Raw genomic sequence first — 17,854 nt, forward strand, 5'->3', positions numbered from 1 at the left:
TAATGTGCATCAAAGTGTCAAATGCTCCCCAGGGTCTAACGAGAGCCCCGCCCACCCTGCCACTTCTAGAGGTGCACTGACCCCAAAAGTGAAAGAAAAAAAATAGAATAAAACTGATATGGCAATGCCCTGCCCCCCTTCCCAAACCCCTCCCCTTTTTAGACCCCCACCCAGTAGCAGGACTCCCCAATGTCTCCCCAACCCCCTTTCCCCCGGTTGGTGGCCCTCCCCTCTCCCTTACCTTTAAAGCAGATGCTGGTGGTCTATAGGGATCCCCAGACCCCCCCTCTATCTTGAAAGAAGCCTCATTGGTGACTCAGTGGCAGTCCAAGCTGGTCAATGTCATTTTTCCAAAATGGTTCCAATCATCCCCTAAACTAATGCTGCTTGATAAATCTCCACCCATATTTGTGTAGGGCCCTACTGGGATTCCTAGGAAGGAGTGGCCGGTAGAAAGGCTATGCATTAGGGAAGTAGAGAGGAACACAATATCTATGCCATAGGACCTCCATATGAGGCTGCTGTAATGTTTTTTTCCTGTTTCTATACATGTTAAAGACGACATTCAATGGGACATGAATTTGTGGAGATTTAAGAGACATTCTGATTGTTTTACCTTTTGAAATTATAGAAGATCCTTTATTTTGAACCTTTAGTTGAAAGGAAGTTTTTCTACTCTACTTTTTAACTTTTTGTTTGATAATTTGTTATTTCCCATCTGATTCACTCAGTCCCAGGTCTGGATTTGTCAGTAGGTTCACTAGACCTGTGTCTAGGGCAGCAAAAATCTGAGACAGGAAGCTGTCTGAAATTTTGTTGCCTTCCAACTGTGCCAAATCTCTGTCAGTAGAGAACAGCCCTCTGCATCCTGACCCAGCTCCTCCCCTTCAAGCAGTGTGCAGGGAACAGGATGGGAGAAGGTAAGCCTGGGGCATAGGGAGCAAAGGGGGATGATTTTGGGAAGGTTAGGAGGGGCTGAATGGGGATCATTGTGGGGTAAGAATAGAGGCTGGTGGATGAGAGGGGATCAGCTGGGGGACGTGTCTGTTTGTGAAAGAGAAGTGAATGGGGTGGGGGGAGGAGAGCGCAGTGTTCGTGTGTATGAGAGAGAAGGGTTGCAGGCTGTGTGTGGGTGTATGCCAGATCGGGTGGGAGGTTAAAGAAGGCATACAAGGTAGAGCAAGACCAAAGCCCGGCAGAAACACCTTCCTCCTCTCCTCAGCTCCTCCAGTGCAGTTCAGATTCTTTCTCTCTGGAACCTTCTTCTTTCCTAACTCTCCCTTCTCCCAATCTCCTGGAACTCACCCCCCAATCCCACCTAAACTCTTCTCTCCTTTCTCAATCCCAGAGCCTACCTCCTCTCCATCCCACAGTCCTGATATTCCCTTCTTCCTTGATTTTCTCCATCCTCCATCCTCCCCATTCCCATTCCTCTCTCCCTCTCCTGCCTCCCATTCCCAGTCCTCTTTCCTTCCCCTACTCTTTCCCCCATTCCCAGTTCTCTCAGTTTCTTCTCATCCCAAACCTGATCCTCCTGTTCTCTCCTCTCTTTTCTCCCTATCCCTGGTCCTCTCACCCTCTCTTCCTCACTGCATCTGTTTCTCCCTCTTCTGATGCTTGAAATCTCTTTTCTCACCCAATAAAAAAGTAAATTCTATGCACACAAGCAAGGCTGGAAAATTACTTTATTTGTGAAATGTAATATTAAAGGTGGAAATAGTTACCAATGTACTTCAGAATTTTCTAATTTTTGCAACAGTTCTAATCCTGAGCTGCTGAAGGAAACTGTGGGGTTGTGCCTTAGACCTTCTACTCCCTGTCGCCTAACCTTGGGTCCAATGCAATACCATGTGTGTTAAAACGTGCGTCCAAACTGGGCACCTGTTTTATCAATGCGCACACATCCATCTCTCCTGGGCACATGATGCAATATTCTAATGAGTTGGCGCGTTAAAAAGGACGTGCTAGGGATAAATTGTGCGGCCCTAGCACTCAAAAGCTTCGGGCACCCAGAAGACCTGACTGTGCGTGGGTTAGGAAAATAGACACTCAATATGAGCATCCATTTTATCCCACCGCGGATAATTTACCAGCACAATATATACATAGAATATACACGGTCTGGAGCGTGTATATTGTGCACCTCAAACATTTTTTTTTCATCAAGCCTTTCATTTTTAATAATTTTTAATCATTGCAAGAAGTAGATCTTAGTATTGTGACAATACTAAGTGGAAGGAAACACAGAAATGCATTTTTTTTTTGTTTTTTTAGTTGAGTCCTTGATGTGTGGCAAGACTTTACGCCAGCTCTGGGGCTGGCGTTAAATTTTCTGTGTTAAAAAAAAGTGTGCATTGGGTGTACTGCAGTTTTTTTTTGCATCGGGGATAATAGCTTCATCAAAATGGCATTTACATGTGATGAGCGCTATTAGCTACGTGTTTGGACATGCGTTTTGGACTCTCTAATCCCCTTATTGCATCGGGTGTTAGTCTAGCACGTCCAAAACGTGTGTCCAACCATGGGTTAACCTATGCTCTAGGCTGAGCGCACTTTATTGCATCAGCCTGAAGATGGGGGCAACAGCACCAATGGTGCCTAGGAGTAGAAAACCCTCAATCCATTACTGCTCAGCCAGAGAGAATCAAGTGTCCAAACTGCAAAAATCTTAAAGAAGGTGAGGATACTCATCCGGTATTCAGAGGAAGCAGGAAAGAGGAGAACTGGTGGCACTCCCAAGGTGCTTATTCATAACCTATATGCATGTGGCATATAGGTTACAAGGAGGAACCTAACTGGTACAAAAGGGGCTCTCCCCTTTGTGCACCCCTTCGTGCAACTCTTTGTGCTTCATTTAATATTTTTTCTTTTATGTTTTCTGTTAAGTAACCTTTTTTTCAAGTTCCTACCTTATGCCTTTGTTAACAATTTTATTATAAATGTTCTCTGTATTTAACTATGGAAATACTTTTTCCTGCTTTTTCTGTTTTATGTAAACCGGTATGATTTGCATTTTAATGTAAGAATGTCGGTATATAAAAATTATAAATAAATAAATAAATAAATAAATAAAAGAGAAACAGAGAAAAGGAAGTAAAGGAAATGATCCAATCAGAGCCACAGCATTCTCCAAGGACAAGCAGGATGGTAGTCCTCATCCATGGGTGACATCATCAGATGGAGTCCCAATACGGAAAACTTATGTCAAACTTTCTAGAACTTTGACTAGGCACACTGAGCATGCCCAGCATGCCCTTTACCACGGGTCCACAAGGGGTCTCTCTCAGAGTTAATGCTTGTGTAAGGCCCGCTAGACCTCACTGTAGGTTAAAATGTGTGGAAATTTCCAGCAGTAGGTGTGGTATTGGGAGTATGTGTGAGAGAATCTCTTTGAATTCTGTAGAGGTGACTCCATGAGTCACTAGAGGGAGATGTTGAGGAGCAAGGGAAAGAAAGGCAGCCCTCGAGCTCCAGCGGAGTACATGTTGCCTTTTCCTCCACTGATCTCTTGGTTGGTTGGAGTGGGTTCCAGGTGGGACGCTAAGAGTGGTGCGTTGAAGGTCTGCTTTCCCAGAGTCAAAGAAAGAGATAAGGCGGATTGTCCACCAGACTGTTCTCACCAGTCAGGTATTCTGACCATACGTTTCTAAGTGGGAGAGGAGGACTTTCTAAGTTCCAAACAGGTTTCTGAAGAGAAAGACTTGTTGGGAAGAAGGGATGATCCTAATTTCCTGCCAGTTTACACAAGTAGCATGAGAAACTGATTTGCTTTTATATTTTTGTATTGTTAAAACTCTATAAACTGCTTTTCTGACTTTTCTACTTGTCTTCAGTAAACATTGCTTATGCTATAGAATAACACTTCGGCTTTGGAGCAGTGCTTCCTCTTCCCACTGGAGAATCCCAGTCCTGGGGCTGCATCCAGGTTTGCCCTACTCTGCAGCTTCTGGCCCCTTGCCTGCTTACAGGGCGGTCTCCGAGCAAGGAATTACACTTGCAATGTGCATTCTTCTAATACTACATAGTGCAGAGAGGGTATGACTTTCATTTAACTGTAAGTGGGAGAATCTTAGGATTTGATTTAACATTTGGGCTAAAGCAGGACAAAAAAATGCGCTCTTGGTCTGTTCATGCTATATATGCTTGCTTCCCTTGTACCAGTGTGACATCTGCCTGGGATTTGGATAAGGAAATCCACAATAATACCCTGGTGGCAAGAAGGAGGAGTTTTCAGAAATGCAAACACTAATGTCTTTCAGCATTGATTTAAAAATCCAAAGAATAAAAGTGGGTTCTTAATTCAGATGGAAGTTAAAATAAAGAAAATAATTTATCTATGGGGTAGATATTCAGAAGATTTAGGTGCCTAGACCTGCATACATGAAAATCTCTGCCGAACTCCTACATTTTGGGGCCTGTTTTTACTAAATGCTCAAATATAGATGCCTAAAAAGGGGGTGAAGAAAGAGGTGGGAACAGGTTGGAAACAGTAAGTTAGGGGAATGGGATAAATACTGTGGCTTCCTAGAGGCTGGAGAATGGAAAAGGTGCATAGGGGTAACCTGCTTGGTGGCGGTTACTACCCTTAACAGAAGGCAGGGATTATTACCCTTAACAAATAAAGCCTTCATGCTTTTGATGCAACTGCAGATTCACTCTCTGCTTTAATGGCTGCAGGGAGAGGGAGGAAGGGAATTGGAATCAGATGACAACCAACACGGGTCCCGACTTTTATGGTATAGGGCACTGATATGCAGACATAAGGAAGAAAGCACAGGACTGCTTCTAGAGATGTCCAAAAGCAAGCCACGTCAAGCAGCATTGTCTGAATTTTCAAGAAGTCTCCTCACCCAGTAAATATGTTGCTATGTTAGTATATAAGGCTCGGGGGTAACCTGCACGGAGCAGCAGTTGCTACCATAAGAAACTTGCTGGGCAGACTGGATGGACCATTTGGTCTTTTTCTGCCGTCCATATTGGTTACTGTGTTAGGTGCTCAGTGTGGATTTCCAGTGCCAGGCGCCTAAGTTAGATACCTAAATATAATATTATTTATATAATTCAACAAGACCAACAAGAGATGCATACAAAGGATCGCTACAGGTACCACCGTCCAAATCCACCAGACACATCACACTAAGAGATCGGGCATTCTCTACAGCCATTCCACCGTTATGGAACTCTATCCCCTTCAAACCTCAGACTTGAAACATGCATCTCAACCTTCAAAAAAAGACTAAAGACATGGATATTCACACAAGCATTCCCGGACTCAAACTGATCTACCTTCCACGCCAATCCTTACCTTCACATACACCATGACTAACCTTCTTGTTTGAATTTTATATTATTTTACACTATCGTTACATGTTTGAATTAATAACCTGTCCTTTCTCTTCTCTCTCTGCCAAGTTCTAATCTCCCTGTTATTTGTAACTGCCTTTTTCCGCACCATTGTTTTAGTTTTGTTTACGATGCACACTTGTTTTAATGTGAACCAGCATGATGGGACTGCGTTCTCGAATGCCGGTATATAAAAACCCGAAATAAATAAATAAATAAAATATTAATTTATTTACTTCATCACTTGATTGGTCTTTTCACTGACAGCTGTCAGTGGAAGGACCAATCCCTATTCAGAAATTACTTCTGAATATCAATCTTAGCCAAACAACTCATGCTATATCTTTTTCAGCCAGCTAAATTTTAAAATTTACTGTTTGGTAAGATGGGAAATTAAAACTTGGGGGTTTGTCCAACTAACTTCTGATGTTAGCCTGATAAACTCTTTTGAATACTGACTTCGGTATTGTCTGAAAACAAAAGAAATAATTTGATTTTATGTATTGCAGGCTAAGTCAAGATTACCAATGTGAAGTTTAGATTGCTGAACGCTATCTGTGCTACCGATGCGCCTACCTCTCTTCTGTAATGTTAGTTTCAAAGGTAAATAACTTGTATAGTATTTTCTGCCATTTTGGATTGATCCAATCCAGGTCGTGCTTTAACCAAAGGATCGTGCCGAAAATAAGTTTCTCACTTCTTTTTTTTATGTGTGGTCTCGGAAAGAATTATTCACTGGCAGAGGAACAGATTTCCCTAGATTTACAAAATTTGATCACGCCTGTGCTTTGCAGTTCACATTGTCTGCAGATTTCTAGATCATAACATTCTGATCATCTTTAGTTCAAAGGAGATTGAATTAATTGTAAAATTCAAGCCCGTCTCCAGCAATCTGCAAGGCATACTTAATGGCACGTGGATATTCAAAGCCTTTTTGTAAAAAAAAAAATTATAGTTTTACAGGTGCTTTAATTTCTGAAAATTACATTTCAAGTGGGATAAATAAAATGTAAATAAACGTAGTAAAGCCCATTGCTCAGGTAAGCGGTCTATTAGAAGAATGAATTTATCTGTTCTTGCATTGTGGAGTTGAGAGTTGTTTCCCCTCCTTCTGAATAACAAATTCTGATTTTGAAATCCGGCAGAATCTGAACCTTTTTTCTGGGAGATGGTATGATGAGAGCTTGGAGCAGGTCCTGAGAGCCTGACACAGAATTGCGGTACAGCTTCTACAACATCACAGTGCAAAATGCCATCTTTTCTCAGTGAGAGAGGTAAGCAGGTTCGCCACAGAAATGTCATCCAGTTAAAAGTGCCAGATTATCCATGGCAGTTTATAAGTAAGTTTTGTGTTTGGTAACTCATTAGGCTAGTACCTCTGCATTGTAAAATACTTACATCTTTGTCACATTGTAGAGGTGCACATGTTATCAGCTCTCGCTCACAGCTGTATTCTGAATAAGCTACAATTACACAGCACAGTGCAGAGGGGATGGGGCGGGATTGCTGAAGTATGTGCCAGGCTCTTAGGTCTTGAATTTATTTGGTGTGCGTAATTTCAGTTTTTTTTCATAGGAGAGCTGTATTTGAGGGCATGTGCTCTTCTACAAACTCAGAAGTTTGTCTCTTCTGTGAAGGCTTTTATTTGGTACAATATAAGTCCTGGCCCTGAGATCTCTCCTATTTCATGTCCATGGGAAAAAGCTTTGATAAATCAGGATCCTTGTCAGTATAATTTAAGATGCAGCCTCTTTGTATAGTAGTCCATACTTGTCTGACAGCTTCTTGTCCGATTCATTCCTTTGGTTGCCTATGGATAACATAGAGAATCCTCATTTCATTGCACAGTTTTATGTAATTACTTGTTTTATCATTTATTGTCCAATATTTTTTTTTTCAAAGACCACCAGGAATCTCCTGACTTCACTTTGAATTCAGATTTGACTGATCACGATGCCAGCCTGAGAAAAGTTAGAACAAAGAAGAAAAAGCCAGGAACAATCTCAGCAAATATTTCTGGCACAAAATATGAAATTGGTAAGGTTTTCAAGTTACATTTATTTTTTTTTTTCATTGTTGTCAACCTTGCATTAAAATATGGAATAAGAATGAACATCATATGGAGAACTGATAACAGACAAATACTTGGTATGTCTCCTTTAGCAGGGTTTTTATTTTGGGCCTTTATATAGTCAATATTCAAATACAGTTGATGTCATGTTTTAGAAAACCTGTTTGCAAATTTTAATTGATCTACACATGCATTGCCAAATACCTGGATTCATAATTAACCTAAGGATGGAGAAGCACTAATGCCTTTAGAAGTTACCGCTTATTAAAAAGAAATGCCTTTTAGGACTCTGTAACATGTTAAGCTGTCTTTTATTTTTCACCTGTGTTAAATGTATACAAAGTGGTTTTCAGAGATGGGTCCTTGCATCAGAGACTGGATGGGATCTGGACTACTATCAAGGCAATAGTTTAGCTACCCTGGTCACCCTCGAGGCACCGTCTGCCGGGGCTCTTTACAGCCCTTGAGGGACACTGAAGCCCTCGGGTGACAGGGATTTCAGCCTTTGACGGACTGAGTGCTGGGGTCACCATCTACTCAAGGCACCCTGGTACACCGAAGCATCCAGGCGCAGCGGTCCGGTGCCCTCAAGGCTCTTTGGCAGTGTCCTGACGGGGCATTGAGGAGCACCATGTTGTCTCATCATGGGCTACTGCTATTGGGTACCATGGATGCCAATGACCTCAGGGGCTCTGAGCCATTGGGATCAGGGGGCATTGGAGGTCCCGCCTGGTTTCGGGCACCAGCAAGGCTATCGTCAGCCATAGCCACTGGCAAGAGATGCCATCGTGCTCACAGCATCAATGCCCTCAGACAAATAGGTGAGCCAAGGGGAACAGTCGATGGCACTGGCAGTCATCGGTTTCCTTGGGCATTGATAACCTATGTTGGGGCTGCAGAGCCTCTGCCTGCAGGCACCCCTCGCATCCTTGTTACCGCTGGACCATCAATGACTTTGGGCACTGGGGCTCTATTGGTGCTGCTGGGTAGTTGATGTCCACAGATGCCTGGCGCGCCATGAATGGCGCTATATACCATCGGACTGATCCTGATTCGGTCAAGCGCAGTTGAAGCCCTGTGTGCCACGTTGTTCGGTGCTCTTGATGTGACCGTTTGTTGATGAGCGCTATAGCGCTGTGGGCCCTTCAGGCACCATCACCACTGTGGTCACCAGTGGATGTGGTTGGATGCCACGGGACATGGCCGCAGGACTCCGTGGGCACCATCGGTCATCATGGACTTCGCTGCTGTCATTCCATGAAGGGAAATGAAGGTTACCCATTCCTGGCGCAGTCTCAAGGGCTGGGTCCAGTCTCTTGGAGCATTATCAGAAGCTGAAAGGAGTGCTGGCATGGAACACCACCCACTACCATGCCATATTCAGTTCACCAGTGGTACTGTGGAAACCGTCATCAGTTTTCCTGTTCACTCCACTGTGAGTTAGGGATGTGCAGAGGGACGCCATACATTGCATTCTGGATTCGTATTCGTCGGGGGGGGGGGGGGGGGCAGATATGTTGCATTCAGCAAGGGGAGCCCCTGATACATTTATAAGTTAATTCTTATTCGTTTCCCGGCTAAAATTAAATTAACTACAACCCCCCACCCTCCTGACCCCCCCCAAGACTTACCAAAACTCCCTGGTGGTCCAGCAGGGGGTCCGGGAGCCATCTCCTGCACTCACACCCTCGGCTGTCAGTTTCAAAATGGCGCCAATAGTCTTTGACCTACTATGTCACAAGAGGCTACCAGTGCCATTGGTCAGCCCCTGTCACATGGTAGGAGCAATGGATGGCCAGCGCCATCTTATGCTCCTACCATGTGACAGGGGCTGACCAATGGCACCGGTAGCCCCTGAACATAGTAAGGGCAAAGGCTATCAGCGCCATTTTGATTACTGGCAGCCGACAGCCCGAGTGCAGGAGGTTGCTCCCGAACCCCCGCTGGACTTTTGGCAAGTCTTGTGGGGGTCAGGAGGGTCCCCCAAGACTTGCCAAAAGTCCCTGGTGGTCCGGGAGTGACCTCCTGCACTCAGGCCGTCGGTTGCCAGTATTCAAAGTGGCGCTGATAGCCTTTGCCCTTACTATGTCACAGGGGCTACCGGTGCCATTGGTCAGCCCCTGTCACATGGCCGGTGCCATCTTATGCTCCTACCAGGAGGAGAATGAAGGCAGCAGAAACAGAAAGATATGGTAATAATTGGGAGACACTGCTGAGGCTCATTACAAAGGGCTATTTCAAAGAATCAGTATGTCTTTTAAGGGAGAGAGGACTGCCTTTAGGCAGAGAGATCGAGAGAAGGAGAGATGCAGGTTGGGATCCAGGACTCACCCAGACATGCAAAGATTTCCACATCCTTTGGTTAGGGATTTTGAATCTGCAAAGGTATAGTTGGGAAACATATTTTATATGGGCCTGGGGAAATGTGCTGGCCTGTGAGTGACTACAATGTATCCTATTGGGGTGATCTTGCCGGTGTCTAAGGAAGGGAATTGAAAGTTATAAGTGTGACGTGAATACTAATGCATAGAATAAAATTGATTTTTACTGCAAGTGACTGGCTCTGACCTGTATGTGCCAGAGAATTGTCAGTAGGTTATTCTGCAGGGCCCAGGCAGTGTGACCTGTGGCAAGTGGTCACTTTGGCTCAAAGAGAAAATGAATTACAGTCTCTTGTTCCCTACTCACCATACCTGCTGTTTTCACAACAGAGTGATTCTGCATACTCACCCTACATTCCTTGAAAAGTAGTGCCTGCTTTCCATATCAACCAATCTATTGAGCTGCCAACATTATTCCCAAAATCACATGCATATGAGCTTTTCACTTCTTGGACTGTAAGAGAGCCCAGGAATATTATTTAAAGAGGTCTCCACCTTACTGTCCAGCTTTGCAATTGTTCATATCCCTTGATCCCAATAAGTTGGGAAAGACAGTTGCTAAACAAACTTTGTCTAATTGACCGGCGGACTGTATAGTTAACTGTTATGCACTGGCTGGTTTACAGATTACAGACTTGGTCAAGATACATCAAGTGAGAGCAATGGCAACTTCAGTGGCTTATTTCAGGGCCACTTCCATTAGGGACATTTGTAAAGTTGCTACTTAGTTGTCTGTTCACACCTTCATATCCTACTTCTGTCTGGACAGCATGTCCTGAGGAGAAAATAATTTTGTACAAGCAGTTCTGCGAATCCAGTAGTCCAGTCTCCACTGGTGGGGTCTGGGTGGACGGTTTCAATAGTTGCTTGACAACTCAACCATCAGCTTGGAACTCCCTATGTGTTCTGGATGATTCTTGCCTGCTTGTCTATGGAGAAACAAATCTGCATACCTATAAACAGGGTTCTCTATAGACATCAGGATGAATCAGCTGTACTTAATACTCACCCACCTCCTTGGAGAGTTGTCTTCCTCTATGAAGAGACTGAAGGGTTCCTAAGGCAGCATGAGTGGATGGAAACCTTCACATATGCTAGGTAACCCCTTTAGCCAGTTCTGAGAGCTAGTTCCAATTTGGCATTGTCAGATGATGTCACCTTGCATTATGGCTAATTCATCCTGCTGTTGACGGAGAACTCTGTTTATGGGCAAGCAAACTTATTTATCAGAGGTCAGAATTAGCATCCTAGGAATACACTTTGACATTTTATTGTGAGATTATCATTTTAACATGCTTCTTCTTGCAAGATTTTGCAGATAACAACATAGCAGTACCTTACATAAGAATAGTTTGTAACTTTCTACTTGCTGCATAGTCCATTACTACCCATGGATTTTGCAGCAGTTTTGAAAGTGGAGGTATGCTCCTTATTTCACTTTGAAAATTTTCTCAGAGAAACTATATGCATGCATTTACACCTGATAATTTGTGTGAATAGTTCTTCTGAGAAGAAAGACATGCATATTTTGAAAAATTCAAAAGTATGTGCGGAAGTGAAAGGCTTTGACTGGGCCACTCAAGGACATTCATTTTCTTCTTGCTTAGCTACTCTATTGTTGATTTCATTTTGTGCTTAGGATCATTGCTTTGCTGATAGGTGAATCGTTTCCCCAGTCTCAGGTCTCTGGTAGACGAACAAGCTGACTCCAGAATGCCTCTTCTTATTGGGGGTAAAATTACACAAGGAGGGCAATTTTCTGAAAGCCCATTTCAATGAGTAAAGCATTGCTGTACCCATGGAATTGGTTTGCCAAATTACCTTCTCTATGGATAGATAGTGCAAGCACAATGTGGATCAAATTGCCTTTCTGCACACAAAGTAACCCAAACAAAACAAGGGCTGGATGCATGGTGAGGGCAGACTGAAATATTTAGCTAGCTAGCCACATATTGAACGCTATCCAGCTAAATTGTGCAATCAAGTTGCTCCACACAAATAATGGACTTAAGGTTATGCAGGTAAAGTTATCCAGATAACTTGCAGCCAGATATTCAGCAGAAACCATGTCTGGATTAGATCTGCCAAAAATCACAAAAGGTATTGCCAAGTTAACTTTATAGTGTGCTCTTTACCATTTGCCAGACAAATCATACAAAATAAATTTTTAGTGAGAAACGGGACTGCATCAGCAAGCCTTTGACAACGTGCTCAGTAACCTCACCGAGCTGTCCGGTCTTTTCAATCATTTGCAGCCCGTATAAATGATTATACCAAAATAATACACCATCTGGTGTTCTTCAGATAGCAATGTTCTTAGGGATGTTTGTATCAATATCTATGTATGCCCTTTCGATGAATCTTATGGTAATTAAGAAATGACTCTCATAATTTCAATATAGATGACTCGACAGTGGCTGTGTTTCGCAGCCACTCGGCTGCTTCATCAGGAGTCAAAGATGTCACAGTAAGACTCTATGAAAAAAACAAAAATATTTCACAATGTGTTCTAATAATCAAAAGGAGAGTAATATACTTAGCTTGCATCGGTGTAGCAACCTATTCCAAATGGGACGCAATGTCTCCATAAAGATTCCTTTCACAACGCCGGGCTAGAGACCACATCAAACTGGTACCAAGGATTAAATAGCCCGCTCTGTCTGAAGAACACCGGATGGTGTATTATTTTGGTACAATCATTTATACGGGCTGCAAATGATTGAAAAGACCGGACGGCTAGGTGAGGTTACTGAGCACTTTGTCAAAGGCTTGCTGATGCAGTCCCGTTTCTCACTAAAAATTTATTTTGTATGATTTGTCTGGCAAATGGTGAAGAGCACACTATAAAGTTAACTTGGCGATACCTTTTGTGATTTTTGGCATTAAGCGCAGATAGGTTCGCAATACTGCTCTTTGTTATATGTGATTGGATTAGATCTGCTCCTTATTATCACCTAACTGAATACTGACTTTTATATGTTTTAGCTAAAAATTGTTATTTCCATTTTCTCATTGTTGTTTACTCCTTGATTGGAAGGCATCTAATATCCAGTGGTTTTACTGGTGACCTTCTTTGTGTACAAGCAATACATGCTGCACTATGGCTTAATTAGTAAAAACAGCTGACTATAATTTTACTGTTACTAAGGTACCTTTTGTAGCCTGGAAACTCTTCATAGTTCCCACTGCTTATTAAGCTGTGCCCTAGCCCCCAGAGCTGTCAAACCATTATAATTGCTGTTATGCAGTGAGACAAGTATTTTCCAGAACTGATTTTGCAAACTGAAGACCATGCATTGGATAAGCTTGTAAGCTAATGTAGAATTAGACCACTGCTGCATTGAAAATGTCTATATAGTAACATTCTAGGAGCATTAGTTAAACCATAGTATGATTAATGGCAGTTATTATCATGGACTACAATTCTGTACATTACCTTGAACAACTATGTTAAAGCAATTCTATAAAATGCTTTTTTTGTTAGCACATTTAGCTGGCAGTTAAAATAGAATGAAACCAGGAAAGGCATTTTTTCAAGAAAGGGAATGTGGCCTTAACAAAAAAGGCACATCTTTATTCCAAAAAAAAGTATAAATAGAAGAAATACAACATAAAAAATCTTCACATGTGTATTTTTTCATTCTGTCTAAACTATACAAATCAAGGGCCTCATTTTCCAATATTGCATGCAATACCAGAAAGGGGTGTTACCTTATGCAAATTGCAATAACAGCTATGCAACACACATCATGCTATTAATCCAATTTGGGTTACATTGCAGTCTACAATGTTTCTGTGTTTCTGGGGAGAGAGAGAGAGAGAGAGAGAGAGAAAGAGAGACTTGCTATAGTGTCGTGTCCCTAGACAGGTATTTGTATCCCTATGAGAGGCTCACCTAGTAACTCGAGGTGGGGATTAGGTATGAGTGTAGGGGGTTGGGGGCCACTTTCACATTCAACATGAGACGTACGAACAGAACAGTGGTCTCTTGTGAAGATTTGATGGCCTTCGGAGTGAGGAAACTCACTCCAAGATGAGATTTGGGCAATGTTCTCTCAAACTAGCTTGATGGACAACAACAAGCTAGGTGGAGAGAACATTGCCCAAATCTCATCTTGGAGTGAGTTTCCTCACTCCGAAGGCCATCAAATCTTCACAAGAGACCACTGTTCTGTTCGTACGTCTCATGTTGAATGTGAAAGTGGCCCCCAACCCCCTACACTCATACCTAATCCCCACCTCGAGTTACTAGGTGAGCCTCTCATAGGGATACAAATACCTGTCTAGGGAAGCGACACTATAGCAAGTCTCTCTCTCTCTCTCTCTCTCTCTCTCTCTCTCTCTCTCTCTCTCTCTCTCTCTCTCTCTCTCTCTCTCTCTCTCTCTCTCTCCTTGGAAAATGACCCCCCAAATGCATTAAAGTAGGAGTTTGTTTCACTTATCTGCACAATATACTCTACATGTTTATCATAGAAATAATTAAGAACAAAAACTCTTGACTGCTTAAGCCTGTACTTGGTGGAAGCTCATTTTGCAGCGATAAGAACCATGCATCATTTGGGTTATATGTCTACTAATTTTGCACCGTGGGATAGTGCAGTTTTGGCCCATTCTTCTTGGGGAAAAAAGCTCAAGCTCTTTCAAGTTGAGGATCATCTGTGGACTGCAGTCATCAAATCTTGTCACATATGTTCTATTGGATTTAAGTCTGAGCTTTGACTGGGCCACTCAAGGACATTCATTTTCTTCTTGCTTAGCTACTCCATTGTTGATTTTGGTTTGTGCTTAGGATCATTGCCTTGCTGATAGGTGAATCGTTTCCCCTGTCCCAGGTCTCTGGCAGACGAACAAGCTTTTCTCCAAGATCTGTCTGTACTTTGCACCATCCATCATTCCCTCAATCTTCACAAGCATCCCTGTCCACTTTGCTGAAAAGCACCCCTACAGAATTATGCCATCACCATTCTTTACTGTAGGGATGGTGTTAGCAGGTTGATTTGCTGTGTCCAAGTTAGGCCTTATAAACCTCCCCCCTGCATGCAGTGTCACTTAAGTGTTTCTTTGCAAATCTGTGTGGCATATCATATAGCTTTTCTTCAGCATTGGCTTCCCGATGAATCTGGAAGATGCAATAGGGCAAATTGACAAACTAAAGAGTAGTAAATCACCTGGACCAGATAGTATGCATCTCAGAGTTCTGAAAGAACTCAAAAATGAAATTGCAGACCTATTACTATTTTTATTTTATTTTATTTATTTAGTACTTTTTTATACTGACATTCATGATAAAGGTCACATCATATCGGTTTACAAGGAACATGGGGTTATAACATTAACCTTAACATAGAAGAAGAGCGAAAAGTTACAATAAAACAGGGGTAATGGAACTCGGGAGAAGAAGAAGCTAGAAGTAGAAAGGTAACTCGGTAACTATAACAAATCAATTACAATGTATGAGATGGTGTGCATTGAATATTTAATATACTAGTAATTTATATAATATATAAATAATTTATATAATATATAATTTATATAATATATAATATACTAGTAATTTGTAACCTAATATTAAAATCATCTATTGTATCTGAAGATTGGCATTACATTGGCCACCCTCCAATCTTTAAAAAGGCTCCAGGAAACTATAGACTAGTGAGATATCAGTGCCAAGAAACATGGTAGAAACTATTCTAAAGAATAAACTTATTGAAAAATAGATACGTGGTTTAATGGGATTGTGCTTACATGCATTTATCCAATCTGCTACATTTTTTAGGGGTGAACAAACAATTTACTACATTATTTTTAGAGGTGAATAAACATGGGGATAATGGTGAGATGATGGATATAGTATATCTGGATTGTCAGAAGATTGTTTGGCAAAGTCCTTCATGAGAGACTCCTGAGAAAATTAAAAAATCATGAGATAGGAGGCAATGTCTTATGGTTAAAAGATAGGAAGCTGTGGAAGGTAAATATTTATTTATTTATTGATAAAATTCTTATAACCCGCATATTCCACATACCAGTTCACAGCAGCTTACAATATACACACATTACATAATAGTAAAAAGAATAAAATTGAAAAGAATAAAATTGATTTTGTATAGTACAAACCAAAATAGAAACCTAGAGGTCTATATTCAGACATAGTCCAGATAGCAACCTCGCGGACCACACTGCTGGTGAAGCAGACTCCAAGCGAAGCGATGACTTTGAATCAGGACATGACGAAGATTCAGATGAGGCCTGCACCGAGACGTGCCCTCCACAGCCAGGCAAGGCACGGGCCACACTGGAATGGAGCAGATATTACAAAATTGTTCAGAGTAGTTAAATCACAAGCAGATTGTGATAAATTGCAGGAAGACCTTGTGAGACTGGAAAATTGGGCATCGAAATGGCAGATGAAATTTAATGTGGATAAGTGCAAGGTGATGCATATAGGGAAAAATAACCCATGCTATTGTTACACAATGTTAGATTCCATATTAGGTGCTACCACGCAAGAAAGAGATTTAGGTGTCATAGTGGATAACACATTGAAATCTTCGGTTCAGTGTGCTGCAGCAGTCAAAAAAGCAAACAGAATTTTGGGAATTATTAGAAAGGGAATGGTGAATAAAACGGAAAATGTCATAATACCTCTGTATCGCTCCATGGTGCCGTGTACAATTCTGGTCACCGCATCTCAAAAAAGATATAATTGCGATGGAGAAGGTATAGAGAAGGGCAACCAAAATGATAAGGGGAATGGAACAGCTTCCCTATGAGGAAAGACTAAAGAGGTTAGGACTTTTCAGCTTGGAGAAGAGACGGTTGAGGGGGGATATGATAGAGGTGTTTAAAATCATGAGAGGTCTAGAACGGGTAGATGTGAATCGGTTATTTACTCTTTCAGATAATAGAAAGACTAGGGGGCACTCCATGAAGTTAGCATGTAGCACATTTAAAACTAATCAGAGAAAGTTCTTTTTCACTCAACACACAATTAAACTCTGGAATTGGTTGCCAGAGGATGTGGTTAGTGCAGTTAGTATAGCTGTGTTTAAAAAAGAATTGGTTAAGTTTACTTAGAAAATAGCCACTGCTATTACTAGCAACAGTAACATGGAATAGACTTAGTTTTTGGGTACTTGCCAGGTTCTTATGGCCTGGATTGGCCACTGTTGGAAACAGGATGCTGGGCTTGATGGACCCTTGGTCTGACCCAGTATGGCATGTTCTTATGTTCTTATTTATTTTATTTATTTAAAAGCTTTTATAGACCGGTATTCGTGAGAACATCATATCGGTTTAGATGGAAATTGCAAACAGTAGTACATAGAACAGGGTGCAATAAAACTGGGAAGGGGAAAGAAAAGTAAGATAGGAACGTTGCAGATATAACTAGATAATATGCTGCATAAGGTGACAGTAATTGCACAGTGGGCAATTACTGTCACCTAGGCATGGACAGAAGCAGACACGAACTCCGGAGACCATGTATGGAAAAGGATTAAAAACAGAACCTCAGGATCCAAAGCTTGGAGAAAGGAACTCGGAGCGGATTACTCGAAGAAAGGAAGCTCGGAGTGACGACTCAGAGCAAAAAGAACTCTGAGCTAGGAACCTGAAGCTTGAGGATTAAAAGCGAAGGTCTTCTGGAGACTTGCACTGCTGATGAGAAGAGCATCTGGATATGAAGATCAGGACATCATGACGAAGTCACAGGTTCGGACGAGAGACCATGACGAAGATACAGATCAGACGAGAGACCAGGACGAAGACACAGGATCCCACGAACAACAGAGTGCCTAGGAGAAGCTGGGATGCTGAGAAGTCCTAAAGAGGACTGGCTCCTTGCAAAGGCCACCATGAACTGAAGCAGAGCCCTTTTATAGGGCTGAAGAGGAACTCCCATTATGTGGTCATCAGATGGGGCCAAGGGCCACTCACACGCTGGCCCTTTAAGAGACTGAAGGAAGCGCGACTGCACACCTAAGGAGAAAGGAGGCAGGACCCTGGAGAGGGGCGACCATGCCGCAGAGTGGAGCAGGAACGGTACAGGCCGCAACCA

General features: G+C 42.2%; 1 protein-coding gene across 5 annotated transcripts in view; it reads left to right on the forward strand.

Annotated features, from left to right (window-relative positions):
* The window catches only part of TTLL7 (tubulin tyrosine ligase like 7), a 291,830-nt gene that overhangs the window by 35,313 nt on the left and 238,663 nt on the right, over positions 1–17,854 (forward strand). For all 5 annotated transcript variants that reach the window (XM_029618375.1, XM_029618378.1, XM_029618377.1 and 2 more), the window contains exons 2-4: positions 5,853–5,946; positions 6,489–6,617; positions 7,246–7,380. In XM_029618375.1, coding sequence (XP_029474235.1) covers positions 6,593–6,617; positions 7,246–7,380 — 160 coding nt within the window. In that variant the 5' untranslated portion in view covers positions 5,853–5,946; positions 6,489–6,592. The remainder of the gene's footprint in view (positions 1–5,852; positions 5,947–6,488; positions 6,618–7,245; positions 7,381–17,854) is intronic.

The sequence above is a fragment of the Rhinatrema bivittatum genome, chromosome 10, assembly GCF_901001135.1.
Source record: "Rhinatrema bivittatum chromosome 10, aRhiBiv1.1, whole genome shotgun sequence".
NCBI classification, from domain to species: Eukaryota; Metazoa; Chordata; class Amphibia; order Gymnophiona; family Rhinatrematidae; genus Rhinatrema; species Rhinatrema bivittatum.